General features: G+C 41.1%; 1 protein-coding gene across 1 annotated transcript in view; it reads left to right on the top strand.

The window, feature by feature from the left end:
* Positions 1-1,711: 1,711 nt before the first annotated feature.
* Positions 1,712-20,329, top strand: part of LOC111874873 (T-complex protein 11-like protein 1) — a 28,505-nt gene continuing 9,887 nt past the window's right edge. Inside the window, exons 1-9 of the mRNA XM_023870727.2 lie at positions 1,712-1,869; positions 6,447-6,620; positions 8,224-8,397; positions 9,726-9,846; positions 13,410-13,523; positions 14,675-14,794; positions 15,477-15,600; positions 16,613-16,785; positions 17,616-17,797. Coding sequence (XP_023726495.1) covers positions 6,463-6,620; positions 8,224-8,397; positions 9,726-9,846; positions 13,410-13,523; positions 14,675-14,794; positions 15,477-15,600; positions 16,613-16,785; positions 17,616-17,797 — 1,166 coding nt within the window. The 5' untranslated portion in view covers positions 1,712-1,869; positions 6,447-6,462. The remainder of the gene's footprint in view (positions 1,870-6,446; positions 6,621-8,223; positions 8,398-9,725; positions 9,847-13,409; positions 13,524-14,674; positions 14,795-15,476; positions 15,601-16,612; positions 16,786-17,615; positions 17,798-20,329) is intronic.

Consider the following 20,329-nt stretch of genomic DNA (forward strand, 5'->3'; position numbering starts at 1 on the left):
TCCCATCTTTAAAATGTTTCACCCATTTTCGAACACTGCTCGAACCCATGCACACACTTCCATAAGCACGCTGAAGTCTTTGGTGAATTTCTGCAGCAGGGATTTCCTCTTTCACAAGAAATTCGATGACAGCACGCTGGCGAAACGACATATCTTTGTCGGCCATTTTGTTAGGAGTGATACTGGTCACGTGATGCAAGCTATTGACGTCACAAGACATTCAAGGTTAACACAACAGCTGGTTCCACCTATCACCGTACTCTCTTTGGTCTGCTGTTCCCAGGTTGCATGCAAAAAAAAGGTTGCTCATGACTTTCGGTACGACCTACGTATTTTTCCTTCTACCCTGACGTTCCTCCGAAACGTCGGTTAACACCACATCTACACGGTGCCACATCCCAGAAGACTGCTTTCTTCATAGCCACCGCTGTGAAAACCTCAAATCTTACAACTTCCTAATCGTTTAAAGAAACAATGAGAACTTAGAAAGCTGAAATATAAAAGGCTGGATATGAATTTTTACAATACGCGATTAAGATCCACAGGCCATCGGATGTATAGGTGTTATTTCTGAACTACAAGCTGTTCTACATAGAACGAGCTTTGATTTCCAGAGAGACGAAAAATACATTCGAACGCCTTAAGTTTGTCAAGTCACCGTAGAGTTTCTTCACAAACACAAAAACAGCGTATCTATAAAATATGTTAATAATTCCGGCTACAGTAGAGTACAGAGAGCGATTTTCTTCAAAACAAACTGTTCACATCAGTTCAGATGTCCCGCCCACAAAAGTGATCGTTCCACGCTCGTCCTGGTAGAACCAACGGGACCAAACGCCCTGCGCGGCAAACAGCTCATGGTGCAGGCGGCAGATGGCATAAGAAAACAGTCAGGCAAACAAATAAGAAGGATGCATGATCAATATACAGAGAAAAACACTCTTACTAATGCGAGACGCTTATTGGACAACATGAATCAGTATTTGGGCAAACATGCAGAATTCCAGATTCCAGACATTGTAAAATCACTATTACAAAGTACAGTTTCAGTTTTATAATTTTATATTCTTAATATTTAAATAAATTCCTTAATTCTCATAAGCTTGTGTAGTTTGAAAAGCCGTATATATTATATTTTTGTAGGGAAAGAGGTTCTCACAGGAGTGGTTATGAGGAGTTTTATTTTATTGGATGTAACTCTGTGCAGTCCCTTTAAAGTCAATCGACGTTTCGAAGGAACAATTCCCCTCCATCTTCGAGGTTGAAGAGTAAGCCAAGCAAGAAACAAGCATGAAGCAGGCAGTAAGCCACAGTTTCATTTGCTACAGGGCGTTATACCCCAGAAGACAGAACTCTTTTTTGATCTTCGATCGAGACACGTTACGTTTCAATCTTCAACAAGTGTACTGGCCTGGACTTCCTTGGTGTTCCTCAGTGCTTGCTTGCTAATACCGCAACACTTTGAAACGGTCTACAACTGATCCATCTCCATTCCACATTTTCTGTAGACCTACAGCTGATACGAACTGTTTAAACCCTACCATGGTACGAATACATGAAAACAAATTTTTCCGAAATCATGATAGTTCATCAGCATCACACATATGCACACGCGCGCATTACATTCATGTTCACCGCCATTATAACCTCACATATTGCAAAGTAAAGCCGATTGGCGAGCTTGTGTGATGACGGTGGTGTTATTTATTTCTTCCACACGCCTACTGCTAGCTGAAATTTTTTTTTGACGGCATGGCGTCTGTCATATAAACAAATATTTCCTCTTCACAGCTGATCACCGAATGCGAATTAGGTGTTGATTGACAAGAGAAAATTCCTGCGAAATATCATTACAGCAGGTTCGCTGTGGTAAGTGTTAAACTTTGTGTGTATCTAATACCAGAATGAGAGAAATAACCGCAGCTGGAAAATATATATCTTTGTACGCATTTAGCAATTTAGAATTGGAATAATAATATCGGATATATTTTTCAGTATTTTATTCTTACAGTTATCCATATCAAAATTTCTTCCCATATTATATTAATTTTGGTAGAGCAACTTATTGCAGTACCTTTATTGTTTTACCGAGAAGCAATAACCTTGCCCTCAATTGGCAATTGGCCAAGAAGTATATGTTTGTAGTTCCTCATACTTGTTGAATTTTATTTTAGAAACCTCCAGGTTGACCTTATTTCCATGGCAATCTACTTCTAACTTCAGTAGTTTAGATGCAATCTCTTTAACATTTTGTTGCCAGTAGTATCAGGAAGAATTACAAAGGGCATTGTCTGCCAGTGCTATATTATTCACATAGTTCAACAGTGTTACTTGGGTAGTAAGCAGCTATTGAACTACGAGCAATGCCAGGCTGGTATGTTGTATTAGAAAATCTCATTTAATGCATATGATTTTATTTTTATAAGGTATATATACTGCTCGTAAATGCTAATTTAATATTAGGTTGGTGTGTATGGAATAGAAACAGAACAACTCAGCAGCACAGAGATGTCAAATAGACCTACCTGTCACTGAATCTGAGGTTTATTTGCAATTAACTAAGTAACTAACTATATGGAGATGAGCCTTTCTTGAGAAACTGCCAGTTGTGCAGCTACTCAAGAATTTCCCAACATTTTTTGAACCCAAATTTTCATTACCGTGTTCACAAAAGCCCTCCACTGGTTCCTATCCTGAGCCGGATCAATCCAGTTCATACCACCCCATTCTATCTCTCTAAGATCCATTTTATATTATCCACTCACCTACATCTTGGTCTACCTAGTGGTCTCTTTCCTTCTGACTTTCACACCAAAATCCTATATGCATCCCTTGTCTCTCCACCTCATTCATGGTACATGACCTGCCCATGTCATCCTCCTTGACTTGATCATTCTGATTATACTTGGCGAAGAGTACAAGTTATGAAGCTCCTCATTATGCAGTTTCCACCAACCACCTGTCACTTATCTCTCTTCAGTCCAAATATTCTTCTCAGCACCCTGTTCTCAAACACCCTCAGTCTTTGTTCCTCCCTTAATGTCAGGGACCAAGTTTCACACCCATACAGAACCACAGGCAAAATTATAGTTTTGTCTATTCTAATTTTTACATTTTTAGATGACTAGAAAGCAGAAGATTCAGGTATAATGGTGGCAAGCATTACCCATATTAATTGTCCTCTTAATTTCCTCCTGAATAAAATTTTGATTTGTTACTGTCATGCCCAAACATTTGAACTGTGCCACATTTTCAAAGGATCTGTTATCTATCTTTATGTCATGATTTTGCCCTGCATTATAGTGATGAGAGAGCAACATATACTTAGTTTTCTCTGCATTTACTTCTAGATCAGCCTCCTTACTAGCATCGGTTAAAAGTTTCTGTGTTTCTGTGTATGGTATCTATGTTATCTCCCAGTAGCTTCACATCATCAACATAGCCCAGCAGCTGATGTGTCCCATTTAATTTCAGCCCCACCTGGTTTTCCTGGACTTTCCTAATGGCATATACTAAAGCAAGTTTAAAAGCAGTGGCAATAAAGCATCTCCTTGTTTTAGACCATTCTGAATAGGAAATTTATCAGACACCTGTTTACCTATACAGACTTCACTACATTTCATTTAAACACATTTTAATCAGCCTAAATAGTTTCATGGGTACCCCAAACTCTGTGAGAATATTGTGCAATACTGAATACTGAGTTATAGGCTTCCTTGAAGTCTATGAATAGCTGATGTACTCTCTCAGTTTACTCCAGTTTTTTTCTCCAGTACCTGACAAATGCAAAAGATTTGATCAGTAGTTTATATGTTATGTCAAAATACACACTGATGATCCCCATTAATTTCGTTTATGTATATGGACTTAACCTTGAGAGAAGAATATTGGATAAAATGTTGCATGAAGTTGATAGCAGTGATATTCCATGATAATTGCTACAGTCAGTTTTATCACCGTTCTTGTGAACTGGTACAATAATAAACTCCTTCCACTGATCAGGCAGTTCTTCCTTATTCCAAGTAGAATTAATGAGTTAATGGATTTCAGATCATACTGTTTCACCTCCTGCATGAATAAGTTCTGCCAGAATTTGATCTCTACCTGGCTATTTGTACCTTTTCAACTTTGCAATGGCAATTTCAGCCTCAAAAGAACTAGGATGAGGTACTAACAGCTCAGTTGTATGTATTTCTATCTGCCTAACATCACCAACTCTATGTATGTACATTCAATAACTGAGACATAATCCTTCCACCTATTCAAAATGTTGTGCTAATCAGCAAGTAGATCACCATTCTCATTTGTCACTAAGTTACTTCTAAGTTAGTAACCCCTCTTAAATTTATTTATTCCTCTATACAGGTATCTAATGTTCTTGTTCTTACAGCTCATTGCAAGCTCATTAATTTTGTGTTTCAGATATTTCCCCTTTTTATTCCTGAAATGCCTGCTGCCTTCACGTCTTATATTGTTCAGATTATCCCTATTTATTTTGTTTGGGTCCTGTAACCACTCAATTTGCTTGTTTCCTTTGATCTAATAATTTTGAATATCTTTTGTCGAACCATAGCTTATGCTTCTTCCTTTCACAGAAAACCTATCTCTTTGGCTGAAATTTTTATGTTCTGTCTGATAGTTTCCCAAGCTCTATTAATATCCAACTCAGCGTCTAGTTTTCTGAAGCTGTGAACCTGTTTGAGATTTCAACACAATACTGCTCCTTACCTTGTACATCATTTAATTTCCTGAGACTGTACCTCTCCATGTGAAATCTGTGCATTGTTTGTTTACTCACTTTCAAACTCTACCCAACATTTGCCAAGACCAGATAGCGGTTAGTAACACAATTTGCTCCCCTAAACAATTGGACACCAAGTATACTTGAATGCCATCTCCTATCTATGTTAAAAATGTTACAATGTGGGAACATTATACTTTTGACAGTCAGATTTTTAGACATGGCAAAGTTTACTACTCTAACTCCATTATCAAAACTAATTTCATGTAAACTCTCTTTGCCAGTTTTTGGTTTGAAAATGTGTTCCCTACCTACTTGGCATTGAAATCTCTTAACAAAATTTTCATATGGTATTTAGAGATTTTATCAAAAACACGTTCTAGTTCCTCATAGAAGCTGTCCTTCATATCATCAATTTTATCCTTTGTTAGGTCATGAACATTCAGAACTACGATACATCAGCGACCTCTCAGTATTATGTACAACATCCTATCACAAACAAACCCTACCCTGTTATAATCGCTGATGTGATTCTCTTACATACACCAAAGAAAAAGCCCAACTGTGCCTAATTCATGATTCTCATTCCCCTTACCACAGAAAGATCTATATTCGCCTGCTAGTTTGGTGCCACCCCTGTCCCATCTGACCTTCTGTACTCCCACTAAATCTGACATAATTTGATATATCTCTTGCAACTGTTATGAGTGAACCTGCCCCATATAGTCTCCTTATGTTCCACATACCAAATGTCACAACATTTTTATGACTGGCTTAGTGTTATTATAGTAACTCATGATCATGTTTCTTTCTAGAAGTCTTTTTGTTTGTAAATACAGATATTTTGCAATTCAGCACACATTTACTATGAGATAGCTTATATTACATGCAGTTATTTTTGTGCAGAACCACATTCTGCATTTGATTAGAAAGACATAAAGTTTGATGGATGCTTAATGTTATGAAATAATTGCAACAGATGTTTCATGTGAAGTATGTGACACTATTTTGCACTTTTAGAGTTGTCACAGGTTTATGCAGCATTTACCAAAAACAAAACAGCTCAGTGTTGATTTAATTAGTGTATCAAGAATTACTGAATGTTTCCGGACCACAAACTCATGTAGTCCTTGTGTGGGGTATTGTCATAGGGCTGGATTTCCCACCCTTTTTTTCCCTCACTTTCTACATGGACTTTCTTTGATGCTCACCCGAATATTAAACAGAATATTTTAAGAAATTTTAATGGAATGAGAGCGAAATTAATCAACAGTTACACCTCCATGACTTTTAAGATAAAATTTATATAAAGATTGTTCATGGACTCTGAATTTAGGAATCTCTGTTGTGAGGTTGACAATCCATTCTACACGTGCGTACCGATCAAAACTTTTGTTACCTGTACTTCACAGTAACCCCATTCTGAGAACATAGAATTGTCATGCTCTTGAATATAGTACTGTGTAATTTGGTAGATGGAATACCAACATTTCAGAGGAACTTGCTGCCTCTGTCTTCTCAACTTACATCAGATTACATTGCATGACATCATAGAAGATTGCAACATAACTGATTTCAGATGAGTAATGTAGTTTTCCTGGGTCCTTGATATATCTGATCTACCTATCAGTTCTGTAGTCTGATATCCAGCCTTCTGTTCATGCTCATCTGATACGATTAATTTCATACTAAAATTTTGTTTCAGTGCCGAAACATCAGACATGGACAGAAAAGGGAAAGGGGAGGCAGACTCATCGAAAGATAGATCAGACAAGGGTTCAGAAGATGCCATGGATGTGAGGGGTGACACAGCAGGTGGAGGCAGCTCAAGACAGCGTTATGATAGTGAGGGTGCAGCCAGCAGTGATCAGGGAAAGAGGTGAAGTTAGCTGTGTTTGTCGGTAATGGCTAAGCTAGTCTCTTTTGATATTAGCATTGAAGTATAAATAAGTAAGAGCCTCTTTAGCACTTAATTTAACTGAATCCTGATGCTCTCAGTTTAATTAAATTAAATATCCTTCCACAGACTGAATTTTAATATGTTATGCATAACAGGGAACATTAATTTCATTTTTGATTAAATTGCTTATAGATGGTTAAATCAACTGGACAGTATGAGAAACATGAACAGCAGAAAGTCAGATGAGGCATACAGAGGAGAAGATCAAATACAATAGCTACTTGCCAACTACAATTTTGAGTGTCCACAGTAAAAACTTCATATTCCATGGTTTTCCAACTGTATGCCCCCTCTCAGAAAGATTTACAGATGCCTGTAAAGGTAAAGATAAAGTCATCCCTGTGCTTAATTAAGCATCACACCATGAAGAGGTATGGGGATGTGGATGTATAAATCCATGTAATCTTGACCTCAGCACTAATTGAAGGTGGACGGTCAGCTTCACACCCCAGCCGCTCTACCAAGGGGAAAAGACCCTGGTATCCATTGGATAGGAGGCTGGGTGTGCCCAAGAGCCAGTCTGGACTCTGTGGAGAAGAGAGAAATCTCTTGCTTCTTCTGGGGATCGAACCCCTGCTATCCAGGTTGTGGCTATACCAACTGAGCAATTCTGACTTCTTCAGATGCATGTGAGATTTAAAATATTTCTAATGACTTCTTAAATTTATCATCCAGATTTAAATGTCATACTATTGCAGCATGGTGACCAGATATAAACTTAGTAATAATGGGGTTTATATTCTGAGCAGTGTGATGTTAGGCCTGCAGGGACCTCCTGAGGCCTGCTGAAGCAGCATGCTTGTGATGCACAGATGACAAAGATGAACTGTCTACTGAAGATCACAGTCCTTCTGGTGATTTCCATCTTTTGAACCAAATTTTGTCCAGTGACGAGTTTTAGTGTTCAGGTGTCATATTAACTGAGGGGAGTTATCCATGCCATAGCTCAAGCGGTTAGTGACTGGCTTCCCACTGCGGCGGCCCAGGTTCAAGCCCGGGTCTGGTCAAGTGGGATTTGTGGTGGACAAAGTGGCGTTGGGGCGGGTTTTCTCCAAGTACTTTGGTTTCCCCTGCCACGCTTCATTCCACCAAATTCTCCATCATCATAATCACCCGGGGCAGGCTACAATAGGCCAATCAGTGACCACCATGCCAAATGGACCCAGGTGGACTCCACCACCCACTAAGCAAATTAAAAAAAAAACTGAGGGGAGTAGTAACATTTCCTGAAAATATTACTTATTATTTGTGTGGTATTATTATTAGATAGAATGTCCTAGAACAGTTCAGTTGCCTGATATTGATCTTCATGAAATGATACCTGTATGAAGAACTGCATCTGACAAAACATGTAGATTGTGTTACTGTTTGATGTTTTTTGCACAGCACATTGTGGTAGATATGTGACTCTGTAATGCCTGTATTTACCTTTATTGCTAGAGAACTACATAGAACAGAAATTGGAATACAGTGGATGTCTGGCAAGAAAATTGAGAACTATGTTTTGCTTTATCTCATGCAGACAGAAAACTGCACAAGGGTTTGCCATCCCGGGCATAGCTGCATCACCACCAAAGTTTGTATCTTTGGAGGAAATTGTAACAGCAGCCAATGGTTTTAAGAACATGGCGCTTGCTCATGAGATTGCTGTTGACAAGAATTTCAAATTACAGAAATATGAACCCCCAGATAACAGGTAAGCTATGTGGGAGGGGAGATTGTGTGCACCTGATTGTAAAAGAAATATTTGTTCTTATTTTCATATCTACATGACAACCGTCTGAAAGAAAAATAAATACTGCATTTCCATCAAGTAAAGATAAGATATTGAGCACCATGCCTTGAAGACATGGGAGAGTGGAGGGATAGCTCCATGCATTCTTAACCTCACCCTAAGGGCCTCGCCATAGCTCAAGCGGTTAGTCGTTGGCTTCCCACCACAGCAGCCCAGGTCTGGTCAAGAGGGATTTGTGGTGGAGAAAATGGCGCTGGGGCAGGTTTTCTCCAAGTACTTCAGTTCCCCTGCCAATCTTCATTCCACCAGTTGCTCCACAATCACCCTCACCTATCATCTTGGGCTGGTACAATAGGCGAGAAGTGGCCGCAGTACAAGGGACTTAGTCCCACCCGACTGGCAATAAAAGAAAAAAAATAATTTCACCCCTAGTTGGAAGGAAGTGGTTTACACCTGGTACCCATTAGGAGTCTGGATGGGTTTTTGAGCCGTTCTGGAAACTGTGAAGAAGAAAGGAGTCAGAAGTTTGAATCTAGGCTGGAACATACATGTATTTGGACTAGATTTCTTTACTCCCACCAGACAAATGTTGGGATAGTACATAAAATTTGGCAATGATTACTTCCTACTACATCCTTTCCAATTCATTATTCACTAATCATTCTTCCATACTGACTGTGTCATTAAATAAAGAGATGATTTCTGTAGAGTAGCAATATTCAGTAATTTTTGCAGTAAATATGTTTAAATAATGAAGTGGAGTTTTATAAGATTTCTTGCCTCATGTCTGTTTTCCCTCGTATGTTTAGAATTTCATATCCCCTCAAAATGTTGTGACAACGTGTCATTGTACTTGGTGCAAGTATGCTGATGTGTGATGGGAATGTTGTGCAGAGTATTGCACAGTGTTATTGTTCTGTAAACAATAATTGCTGGATATTTTTTTTATTGCTAGTGGTGGTGGGACTAAGTCCCTTGTACTGCAACCACTTCTGGCCTATTGTACCAGCCCCGGATGATAGGTGAGGGTGATTGTGGAGCAATTGGTGGAACAAAGATTGGCAAGGGAAACCGAAGTACTCAGAGAAAACCTGCCCCAGCGCCACTTTGTCCACCACAAATCCCACTTGACCAGACCCGGGATCGAACCTGGGCCGCAGCGGTGGGAAGCCAGCGACTAACCGCTTGAACTATGGCACGGCCAATTGCTGGATAAATTTTGTAACTGTAAACTAAATGAACTTAGAAGATCTCTCAAGTAAGTGTGTTAATGTAATTTTGCTCAACAGCCTTCACAGACTGGTTAAGGATGTAGCACATAAAGCTTTTTGGGATACACTAGAAGAAAAACTGAATGAAGTGCCACCAGATTATGAACAGGCAATGGTGTTGCTGGGAGAGATAAAAGAGGTATTGTATACTTGCAGCATGTTCATCCAAATTTCATATTCAGAAGTGCACTGCTTATTTTAGTTTTGACAGTAGTATCTTCTGAGATATGCTGCCATGTAAGTATAAATCCTCCTAAGAAGTTCTTTATTCCATGTTCTTCCATGGTATCACATCCCATTCATAATCATTCTAGTGAGAATCTCAGATCTGATAGAATTGTGTTTCCTTTCACGGGGCACAGTTGACTGAGGCACTATGCTACAAGTAGGAAGGTTGTGGGTTCAAGCCCCCATGAGGTGGATTCCCCCCCCCCCCAATTTNNNNGATCTTTCCAGTCGCACTATGTCCCTGGGGTCGACTCAGCCTCTGACAAAAATGAGAACCAGAACTCTTCCTGGGTAGTAAAGGGCGGCCAGCACATAATGCTGACAACCTTACCGCCATTCGTGAGCCAATTGTCTAGAGAAAATATGGGAGCATCGACGTCTCACAACCCTATGGGCCTTCACAGCTTGTTACAGGGATAGCTTTACCTTTTTTTAATTAATTTATTTATTTTGTCAGTATATAATATGTTGCCAGGGTCCAAAAGTCACATCTTTCATCACTTTGGCCAGTAATATAGAAATTAAAAATGATGAATAATTGCGCTGACATCTACTTCGGTAATGCTGAGTTAAAAGCTGATGTTTCAGAGACCTGCTCTGTGCTCATCATCGGGGTTGATGCAGGTCCGTATCAAAGCTGATGTTTCAGAGACCTGCTCTGTGCTCATCATCAGGGTTGATGCAGGTCCGTATCAACCTTGATGATTGAGACACAGAAGATCTTGGAAACCTTCATTATTAAGTCAACTTTGAAGCAGCTGTTGCCTGAGATTTTAATGAACCATGGTTTTTTGTTCACTGTGTTACCTTTCAGGACTCAGTTTCTTTATAATGGTTGATATGGTTTTAATATTCATTTTGGGTGGGGTCAGGTAAATTGCGGCTACCCCACACCAGCACAGTTATTCTTGGTTCCGAGTCCCATGGGATTCATGACCATATTTTACTGTCTCATGAGTCTTGGAGTCCTTTAAAGTTGTCCCTGTTCTTAAGTAATGCAACTTTATGACATGCAGGTGTCTGGGTGAGTGAAAGTATAGATCTGCATATGTTTAACCTTAGCATTAGTTGGAGGTAAGTTGTCAGCTTCATGCCCCAGCCGCTTTACCCAGTGAAAGAGTACCCTCTTACACTTTAGATAGGAGGCTGGGTGGGCCCCAAAACTTGTCTGAACGATGTGAAGAAGAGAAAAATCACCCCTACCGGCACTAAAACTTCTACCCCTTGGTCATCCAGCATGCAGCCAGTCACTATACCAACTGCTGTCCCAGCTCACCTCTGATAATTCCTTAAAAATTTAGCCATTGGTAACTGCTTAGGAAGTTAGAGGCTAGCTTCTCTTTCCCAAGTGATTTAATGTGAGATCCATTACAGATGATGTGACAGTGGAGCAGGTTTGTCTCTGAGTTACTTCATTTTCCCGAGCTTGTCATCACTTCACCATTGCTTTATACACACAGAGTTCTGTGATAGCCCTGACAGGCATCATCAACTTATCACAGCCTCACTCTTCATGCTGGGGGCTTCATTTGTGGCCTAGTACTTGGCTGGTTGCAGAGTTAGGTAGATAGTTCTGGAAGTATGTCGACTTTCAGTTTTTTCTTGAGTGTGTATTTCCAGCATACGTGGTGTGTTCAAAAGGTATCAAACCTTTGGTCGGCAGAAATACATTTATTGATTTGGAGGTACAAAACCCTAATCCCCTTCAGAGTAGTCTCCTTAGCAATGCGCACGCTTCTCCCAGCGCTTCCGCCATTGTTGGAAACACTTCTGGAACGCGTCTTTTGGAATGGTGATCAGCCGGGCCGTCGAATTCCGCATGATGTCTTCTCTTGACTCAAATTGGGTTCCTTTCAGCGGCATTTTCAGCTTGGGAAATAGCCAAAAGTCACATGGAGCCATGTCGGGTGAGTAGGGAGCCTGATGAACCACAGGGATGTTGTGTTTGGCGACGAAAGTCTGAATCAGATGCGCAGAATGGGCGGGTGCGTTATCATGATGGAGCTGCCAAGTTTTTGCTGCCCACAGATCCGGTCGTTTGCGCCACACAGCATCACGAAGGCGATGAAGGACCTCCTGGTAGTATTCCTTTGTGATGGTTTGGCCTTGTGGTGCGTACTCATGATGCACAACCCCATGGGAGTCGAAGAAAACGGCCAACATGACCTTGACATTGCTGCGGACCTGCCGTGCTTTTTTTGGCCTCGGGGATGTCGGATGTTTCCACTGTGACAACTGCATCTTGGTTTCCAGGTCGTACCCATAAACCCATGACTCATTGCCTGTGATCATAGTGTGCAGAAAGTTGGGGTTACTGTTTGCATTGTCCAGCAAGTCCTGTGCAATTTCCAGACGGCGTTGCTTCTGCTCCATTGTTAGCAGTTTCGGTACGAATTTCGCGCACACACTCCTCATGCCCAAATCCTCGGTCAAAATTGAATGTACCGATCCAATGCTTACCCCTATCTTGTTCCCAAGTTCTCGGACTGTGATACGACGGTCCTCCATGACCAAAGTCCGCACTTGCTCAATGACATTCTCATTTCGGCTTGTTGAGGGTCTGCCTGAACTCGGTTCGCTGTCCACTGATGTGCGGCCATCTTTGAAGCGGTTGTACCACTCCTTTATCCATGAGTTGCTCATGGCATTGTCCCCGAAAGCCTGTTGAATCTTGCAAATGGTTTCCACTTGGGTATCGCCAAGCTTTTGGCAAAATTTGATGCAATATCGCTGCTCATGTTGTTCCGTCATTTTACACCTTACTGGAATCCGACGAGCACTCACTACATGTCCTCACTCATAGGCCGACTGCCAGTGACTGACGCTTTCTGCGGGCGGAAAAAAATTCACAACTGCGCATGAATGTCCCCTCCACATATCAACCGAAGGGAGCCTCCCGCGCTTCATTGGTTTACGCGGGAAAAAAGAAGGTTTGATACTTTTTGAACACACCACGTACGTTAGAAATATGTAATGCTATATTGTTCTGTACTTTGGGTCCTCTAGCAGTGATCCTTTTCTTTGGAATTGAAATACGTAAGTGTAACACATGAAATATAATTAATATATGAAGTTAAATTTACTTTCTAAGATTCTGAACTCAACAATATTGTGGAGTTGTAGAGGTAGAGGGAAAGATGAAGTCGTATGGTGGAGTGGAAGTATAATGCCACATTTTTAAATCTTGATACAAGATATAGGTGAGAGGTTAGTTTCACTGTCCAGCCAACTTTACCCCTCAGGGGAAGAGCCTCCCATACCCAATGGATGAGAAGCCAGGTGAACCTCAAGAGCCAGTCTGGATGTTGCAGAGAAGAGAAAAATCTCTTAAAATTAAATTAATTGAACTGGTTGAGCATCATACTCTTTGGATACTTTTATGGCCTAGTACTTGTACAGAGTATAACAGTAATGTATGAAGAGTTAACAAAAATGAACATGAACCACATGGCTTATACATTTGTTTGTTTGCAGGACCTCTTATCATTGCTTTTGCCACAGAATGCAAAATTAAAAGAAGAGATATTAGAGGTACTGGATGCAGATCTCATCAGACAACAAGCTGAAAGAGGGACTCTTGATTTCCAGGTAACTAATGATGTTCATTTATTCAATACCCAGACATTTTTTCCCCATGAAATCCTCTTGAACTCAGAACATATTAATGGAATGACCTTCCCAGTCACGAAAGAAATATCAGGGATCAGTGAAATGCCCTTTGAAACTGTAATGGAAAATTTTGACAGTTCTCATCTCAACCTTTGGTTTCAGCAGATAACCCTTCCATTGATCCACACACATTACCAGTGGGGGACACTTCAGAATCATGATTTCGCTGAATTACTTATAAAAGATAAAGTTGACCCTGTCGTTAACAAATTAAGCCCCATGCCATGATTGCATAAGGAGGAGTGGATGTATAGATCCACATTTTCTTGACCTTGGCACTAGCTGGAGGTGAGTGGTCAGCGTCACACCCCGGATGCTTTACCGCTGGGGAAAGAGCCCCCAGTACTCACTGGGTATGAGGTTGGGTGAACCCCAGAGCCAGTCTGGATGACATGGAGAAGAGAAAATTCTTTACCCCCCCCCAAGGACTTGGTCATCCAGCCCATCACCAGTTGCTATACCAGCTATGCTATTCCAGCTCCGAATATACTTATGTGCACTGTGAAAATGTAAAGTTCTGGGAAGACAGCTTCCTAGAATAAGCCTAATAAAAATAGTCTAGAGATACCTCTTATCAGCAAGGGTCACTACTAATTCACCAACCGAAACACTGCCTTTTATTGCTGTCATGCTGCAAGTAAACAGAAAAAATGGTGTTTATTTTATGTGAGTCTGATTTTGTTGAAGAATTCGCCATGTAAGCCAGTGGAGGTTCTCCAACATTTAGGAGAAATGCACTGCCTCCATTTTCAGAGTCATTGAGTAAGACAAGGAAGCAAACAGAGTAGGCACTGCATCCTTCTTGTTGGTTGTTTGCTTGGTTTATTCTGTCACCCTGATGGTGGAGGCATTACATTCCTCTGAAACCTCAGTGGACTTCTGCTGGATTACATACCTCTCTGAAGATGGTACTTTACATGGTGACCACTGTGGGGACTGTAAATGCAACAGTATTGATATTCTATTTTGTGTACTGGGGCTGCAAAACAGTCTTGGTAACAGACTTGTTTTCCCTTGTATATTAAGAATGTTCCCTTTACAAACTACATGTGCATTTTATTTGATTTCAGCATTATGCTCAGTATGTGATATCTATAATGGGGAAGATGTGTGCTCCGGTTAGAGATGATGAAGTCAGAAAACTCACCCAGATTGAAGGAGTTGTGCCAGTGTTTAGAGGAATTCTGGAAGTAAGGCACATCCCAGAAGATTTGTTCATACAGTAAACTCCTGGTCATCCCTTATTTAAGCATCCACAATTCTCATGCGACTGGCAAAAATTTCAAAGAAAATTTATAATTTTTTGTAAAGTTGCTCCAAAAATAAAATTTCAGTGCACATATTTACTGTCTTCTGGAATGTGACGCCATGCAGTGTGCTAGGAGTTTACCGATGTTTCAGAGGAATGTACTGCCTCCATCTTCTGAGTTGAAAAGTAAGTCAATCAAACAAGCAGTCATGGTGCTCTTTTGCTTGCATGACTTACTTGACTTATTCAGGCATTCCTCCAAAAGACTGGTAAATTTCATACAGACAACATGGTGTCACATCCCAGAAGAATATACACCTTATAGTCACTGCCATGAGAACCACAAATCTCACACGATTAATACATAATTTGCCTGTTTATATGTATATCTTTATATTACAAGGGTCTTGGTTTATCAATACCTGTGGAAAATAATATAAAAATACCAAATATTATTAATGGTAAAATTTAAATTTTTTGCATAGTTCATTTATTAATATTAAAGTGTTTTTGAAATATAATCTGATATTATATAATTATCTAAAGTATAATACTACATTCATCTGTTTCAGTATTATTATTTTTTTTATGATTGTTTGTATTGAAACACCCATTTCTCTTAGACACTAAATCTTATGAAGATGGACATGGCAAATTTCGCTATCGATGTGATTCGACCAGACATCATAGCCAAAAGTGTGGAATATGAGAAGATGAAATTTGCAGAATTTCTTAAAATTCAGGCAGGTTGGTATACTTTTCAGTTGTTTCTGGCATAAAAGTTAATACTAATTTTTTAATGCTTAGTAAGAAGGACTTAAGTCAGACTAATGCCAGAAATGTATAGAGTTCTTTTTATCCTCTGAACATTATTACAACTTTAAATCTAGCCCTTATATGATGAAAGTTACAAGTACACCATGAAGGTTTTAAATCAGGAATGACATCATCTCATGTATGTTTCAAATTATGGTCTTTCATCTCATGGCACCACATGATCTGGTAGAGAGTAATGACCCACCAGATTGCATGATGTTTAAATCTTTGTTTTTATAGTTATTGAGCAGTGCTGAAGGGCCACCATTTTATCATGGAGAGGTTTGCATACCCTAATGGCCCAGAGAGATATGTTATTGGGAGCATAAGTACCTGGTGGGACCAGATAGGTAAAAGAGTAGGGATCAGATGAAATATAGTCCCCATTCCCCAGGTTTGGGGTTGGGCATGGGTCTAATGACACCACCCTGGAAAAATTTACTGTTAGAAAACCATCTAAGAGGTGAAGACCCACACAAGGTTGTAGTGTCAGTAAAGAAGAAAAGCTTTCAGAAGCTCAGACTACATGATGTCACATCCAGAAGACAGATATCTTCATAGTCACTGCTATGAGAACCTCAGATCTCACATCTTAAAATATGATTAGCCTTCCATAATTGTAATCAGGATAGTGCAGCTGGTATAATGACAGGTTATGGGCTGGATGGCTGGGGTTCAATTCCTGTCAGGAGTAAGATTTTTGTCTTCTCTATAGTATCCATACTGACTCTGGAGCCCACCCACCCTCCCATCCAATTGGTACCAAGGGTAAAGCGGCCGGGGCATGAAGCTGACCACTCACTTCCATCTGGTGCCATGGTCAGGAATCATGGGGCTATGCCTCCACTTCCCCATATGTCTTCATGGCATAGTGCTTAATTAATTGAGCACAGGGATAATTTTAGAATTTTTTTTAATAATTATATACTGTGTGTGTTTGTAGATGGCTTGCAGTACACACGCAAATGGTTGCTGCATCATCTAATGAACGCTAGAAATGATGATGTAATATGCAGTGGAGAAGATAAGAATGCAGTCCGTAACCTCACAGCATCCGTATTAGGAGAAGCATATCTCGAACTACTAGAATGGAATGATTTGAACCTATATCCTGAGGTATAATAAAATACCATATTTCTTTGATTCTAAGATGCCATTGGTTGTGAGATACACCCTTGATTATGTTTTAATGCAGTGTCATAATGGAACCATTTCAGATATATTGTAAAATGACTGTTAGGTTTGGTATTTGGAGTTTGAAATTTTTATTACAATTAAAATACACTCAAGTGTAGTACTAAGTACTCGTACATCAGACACAGAACTGAGACAACAAAGATGCCATCAAATTTAAGATGTGCCCCAAGTTAAGAAATTTTAAAATGTACAAAAGGATTTCTTAGAAATGAGGAAATGTGGTTTATAAATTTCAGAATATATGTTAGTTCCTACTAATTGTAATAATATTGTTCAAGAAGACATAAAACTAATTAATCCAGTGAAGTAGAGCCCTCAGAAGTTGATAGTTGCATAGCTATTCAAGAAATTATCCACCATTTATGGACTCTAAAGAGTCATTACCATGTTCACAAGAGCCTTCCACTGGGCCGTATTCTGAACCAGATGAATCCACACCACAATCTCACCCAGTTTCTTTAAGAAACATTCTTAATATGGTGAGGTGGAGGCAAGAGACAACAGATCAACAAAAAATTTGGTAATGATCTACCAGACTTCATGGTATCGCATCCCAGAAGATAGTGACCCGCATTTTAATATTTTTCTTCTATCTATACCTAGGTTTTCTATGTGACTACTTTGAGGTTTCCTGACCAAACTTATATATGCATTTCCCATTTGTGCCTCTGTGCTAAATGCTTTACTTATCTCAATAAAAGATGTAGGTTAATATGTATTTTATGCTGATGTGGAATCATTATTTCCAGACTCTTATGATGGACCAGGGTCGCTTCACAGACTTGGGGAAAAAGTTTTGTCATTTGGTTGTCACAGGATCTGTACTGCTGGTCACAACAAGTACTGCACAACCTCTCCAAGCAGTTGCTGCTTTCAAAAGCAAACTAAAAGAACATATAAATGTGCTGCTGGAAGATAGTTATACAAATAAGTGAGTAACATTACACATTATTGAGGTATTTTCTTTTTTATTTCCTTTAAATAATATATTGTGAGCCGTGTCCCTTGACCCTGTGGGTCAAGAACCCAGTTCTCCTACCCACTTAGACCCGTGAACTCCTGTTCAATATGGGTAAGGGACAGGCTCATAAGAACGACTTGCTTGTACGTGATGTACTATGCCTCCCCAAGGTCGAGTAGGGGATCTCAGGAGAGGAAAACCGCTGTCGGCACTATGGGCCAAGCTGGACGGATCTGCTAGTCCGAACTGGTAGGGAATACACAACCCAAGTATACACAAATACAACTGGCATTTCCAAACATGTAAATAAATGTATATATTGATAACATAAGCATACAGGTGTACTCTGCCTGATGGGCAGGGACTGGTCAAAACATAATAGACAGTTGATGCAGAACTACTCTGTGCCTAGCCGCACAGACTCAAGTATTGGCACGCCTCATGGCATCTTTCAACTTCTCTAGGAAAAAACCTGTACTTCGGCAAGCCTTAAGGACACACAAGTCTGTACTTCGGCAAACCTTAAGGGCACAAGAAAATATACACAGGTTACTTGCACGCCTGAGGGGCGATCGGCTATTTAAGCCAACTCAACTCCAGGCAAATTAATTAACTTACGCCACATGGCGTCGTAATGAAAAGGAAACTATCTACAACAGTAAGTCACTTACTGGCGTTTCCAAAATTACAAACACAAGATTAACCTCACGACTTGACGCAACCTTGATCACGTCGTGAGGGCCCTCTTCCCCCTACAGACACTGCACAGGCCGAAACAGAATTTCACAAGCTCAATTCAACATAAACGAAACTGAATTTGGAAGCAGCGATGTTACCTTGCTGAAGCCACGGGGGAGAGAGAACGATGCATTCTTTCTGAGTAAGCAGGAAACCTCGCATTGCGTCCAGGAGGGGGGGGACAAGGTCAGCTGACCTGACGTCAGCTAAGACTTTANGAGGACCGGCTCGCATCCTGGTGTTCCGGGGGGGGACTCCAAGGAACTTCACAGAGAAGAACCGTTGCACGGTTCAGGATGTCACCCTCTCCCCAGACGCCAAAAAAAAAACACACTCACACCACACTGCATGGGGCCCACCCGCCAGCCAATTCTCACGACTTTTCCGCCGCCTATCACTCCTGGGGCTCTGCCTGCCAGCCAGCAAGGTTCATTCTTAGCACACAGTCCTTGCTCGGTTCCTACCACACAGCTGGCGGCCACACATGTGCGGAGGTGCCCCCTTCCGGAGAGCTGGTGGAGCCACCCAGTCCATTTCTCCGGCACCACCGCCACATAACACTTGGCCATTCGCACGCCGACAAGTCAGGGAGAGAGGCCCAACTTCTAGCGGCGAATTCCCGGCCCGCAGGAGTCCAAAGGTCCAACTCCTCGTCGGAGACATAACACCCACACACTCTCACTGACGACACAAGTTCGTCACTGGCGGGGCCCACTCGACGTCTGTCACACTCGCGAGCCGAAGGGATAGGATAGAAAGGGATAACAAACTCTGAAACACAAACAAAAAAAACGGCAGACACAGCATCGTCTCCGGGGGAAGTTCACAAACATATTTACACAAATATGTGGTTGCAATAATACCCAGCTTAGATTTGATGGCCTACTCGCCAAGCCTGTAGCTCTTCAGTTGAGACACAAACCCTTTTTAGCAGTACACCCATATCAGAATTCGCCAGTCGAACCATAACTCAGTCGGACTTAACTATTACAAAGGGTTCAGACCCCTTAATCTCCAGCTTCACGGAACGGTATCGAGCACTGGAACCTCGAGGGTGGAACTTCACAAACACTTGACTCCAACCGTAACCTCTACCTCTCTCCTCGATTCATATAGCGATTCGCGACCCTATCTCTAGCCTTCAAAATTCCCCAAGGCTAGTTCCTAAAAAAATCTTCTCAGCCCAGACTCAAACGTCCACCAAGGACATGCCCTAACTACACTTCTTGGCCCAGACTCAAAACGTCCACCAAGGACACACACTAACTACTCTTCTCGGCCCAGACTCAAAACGTCCACCAAGGACACACACACTAACTACTCTTCTCGGCCCAGACTCATCGTCCACCAAGGACACGCCCTTAAACGTCCACCAAGGACACACACTAACTACTCTTCTCGGCCCAGACTTAACGTCCACCAAGGACACACACTAGGGTAAATATTCTGAACAACATGGCAACTAATGCCGACTCAGAAACTACATTACCCCGTAATCTACTCTGGGCGTAACTAACTTGGGCATGGATGTCGCCCGCTCGAATCTTTCTCATACTCGTTCCCGCAACGTCCGTACTCGCGGCAACTTATCTGTGATCTGAGGAGGTAGGCAGACTTCCAGCGCTCTTCACTTTTCCTTCAGCCGCTTCTGCAATTCGTCCAAGGTGCCTTGAACGGACACGCCCAACTCCGACGCAAACTTCTCGGCCTCCTCTCTCGGAAGATTGTGGATCCAAGCGAGTGGCATCGCAACAGCATAGAACA

This window comes from Cryptotermes secundus, unplaced genomic scaffold, assembly GCF_002891405.2.
Source record: "Cryptotermes secundus unplaced genomic scaffold, Csec_1.0 scaffold160, whole genome shotgun sequence".
NCBI lineage: Eukaryota > Metazoa > Arthropoda > Insecta > Blattodea > Kalotermitidae > Cryptotermes > Cryptotermes secundus.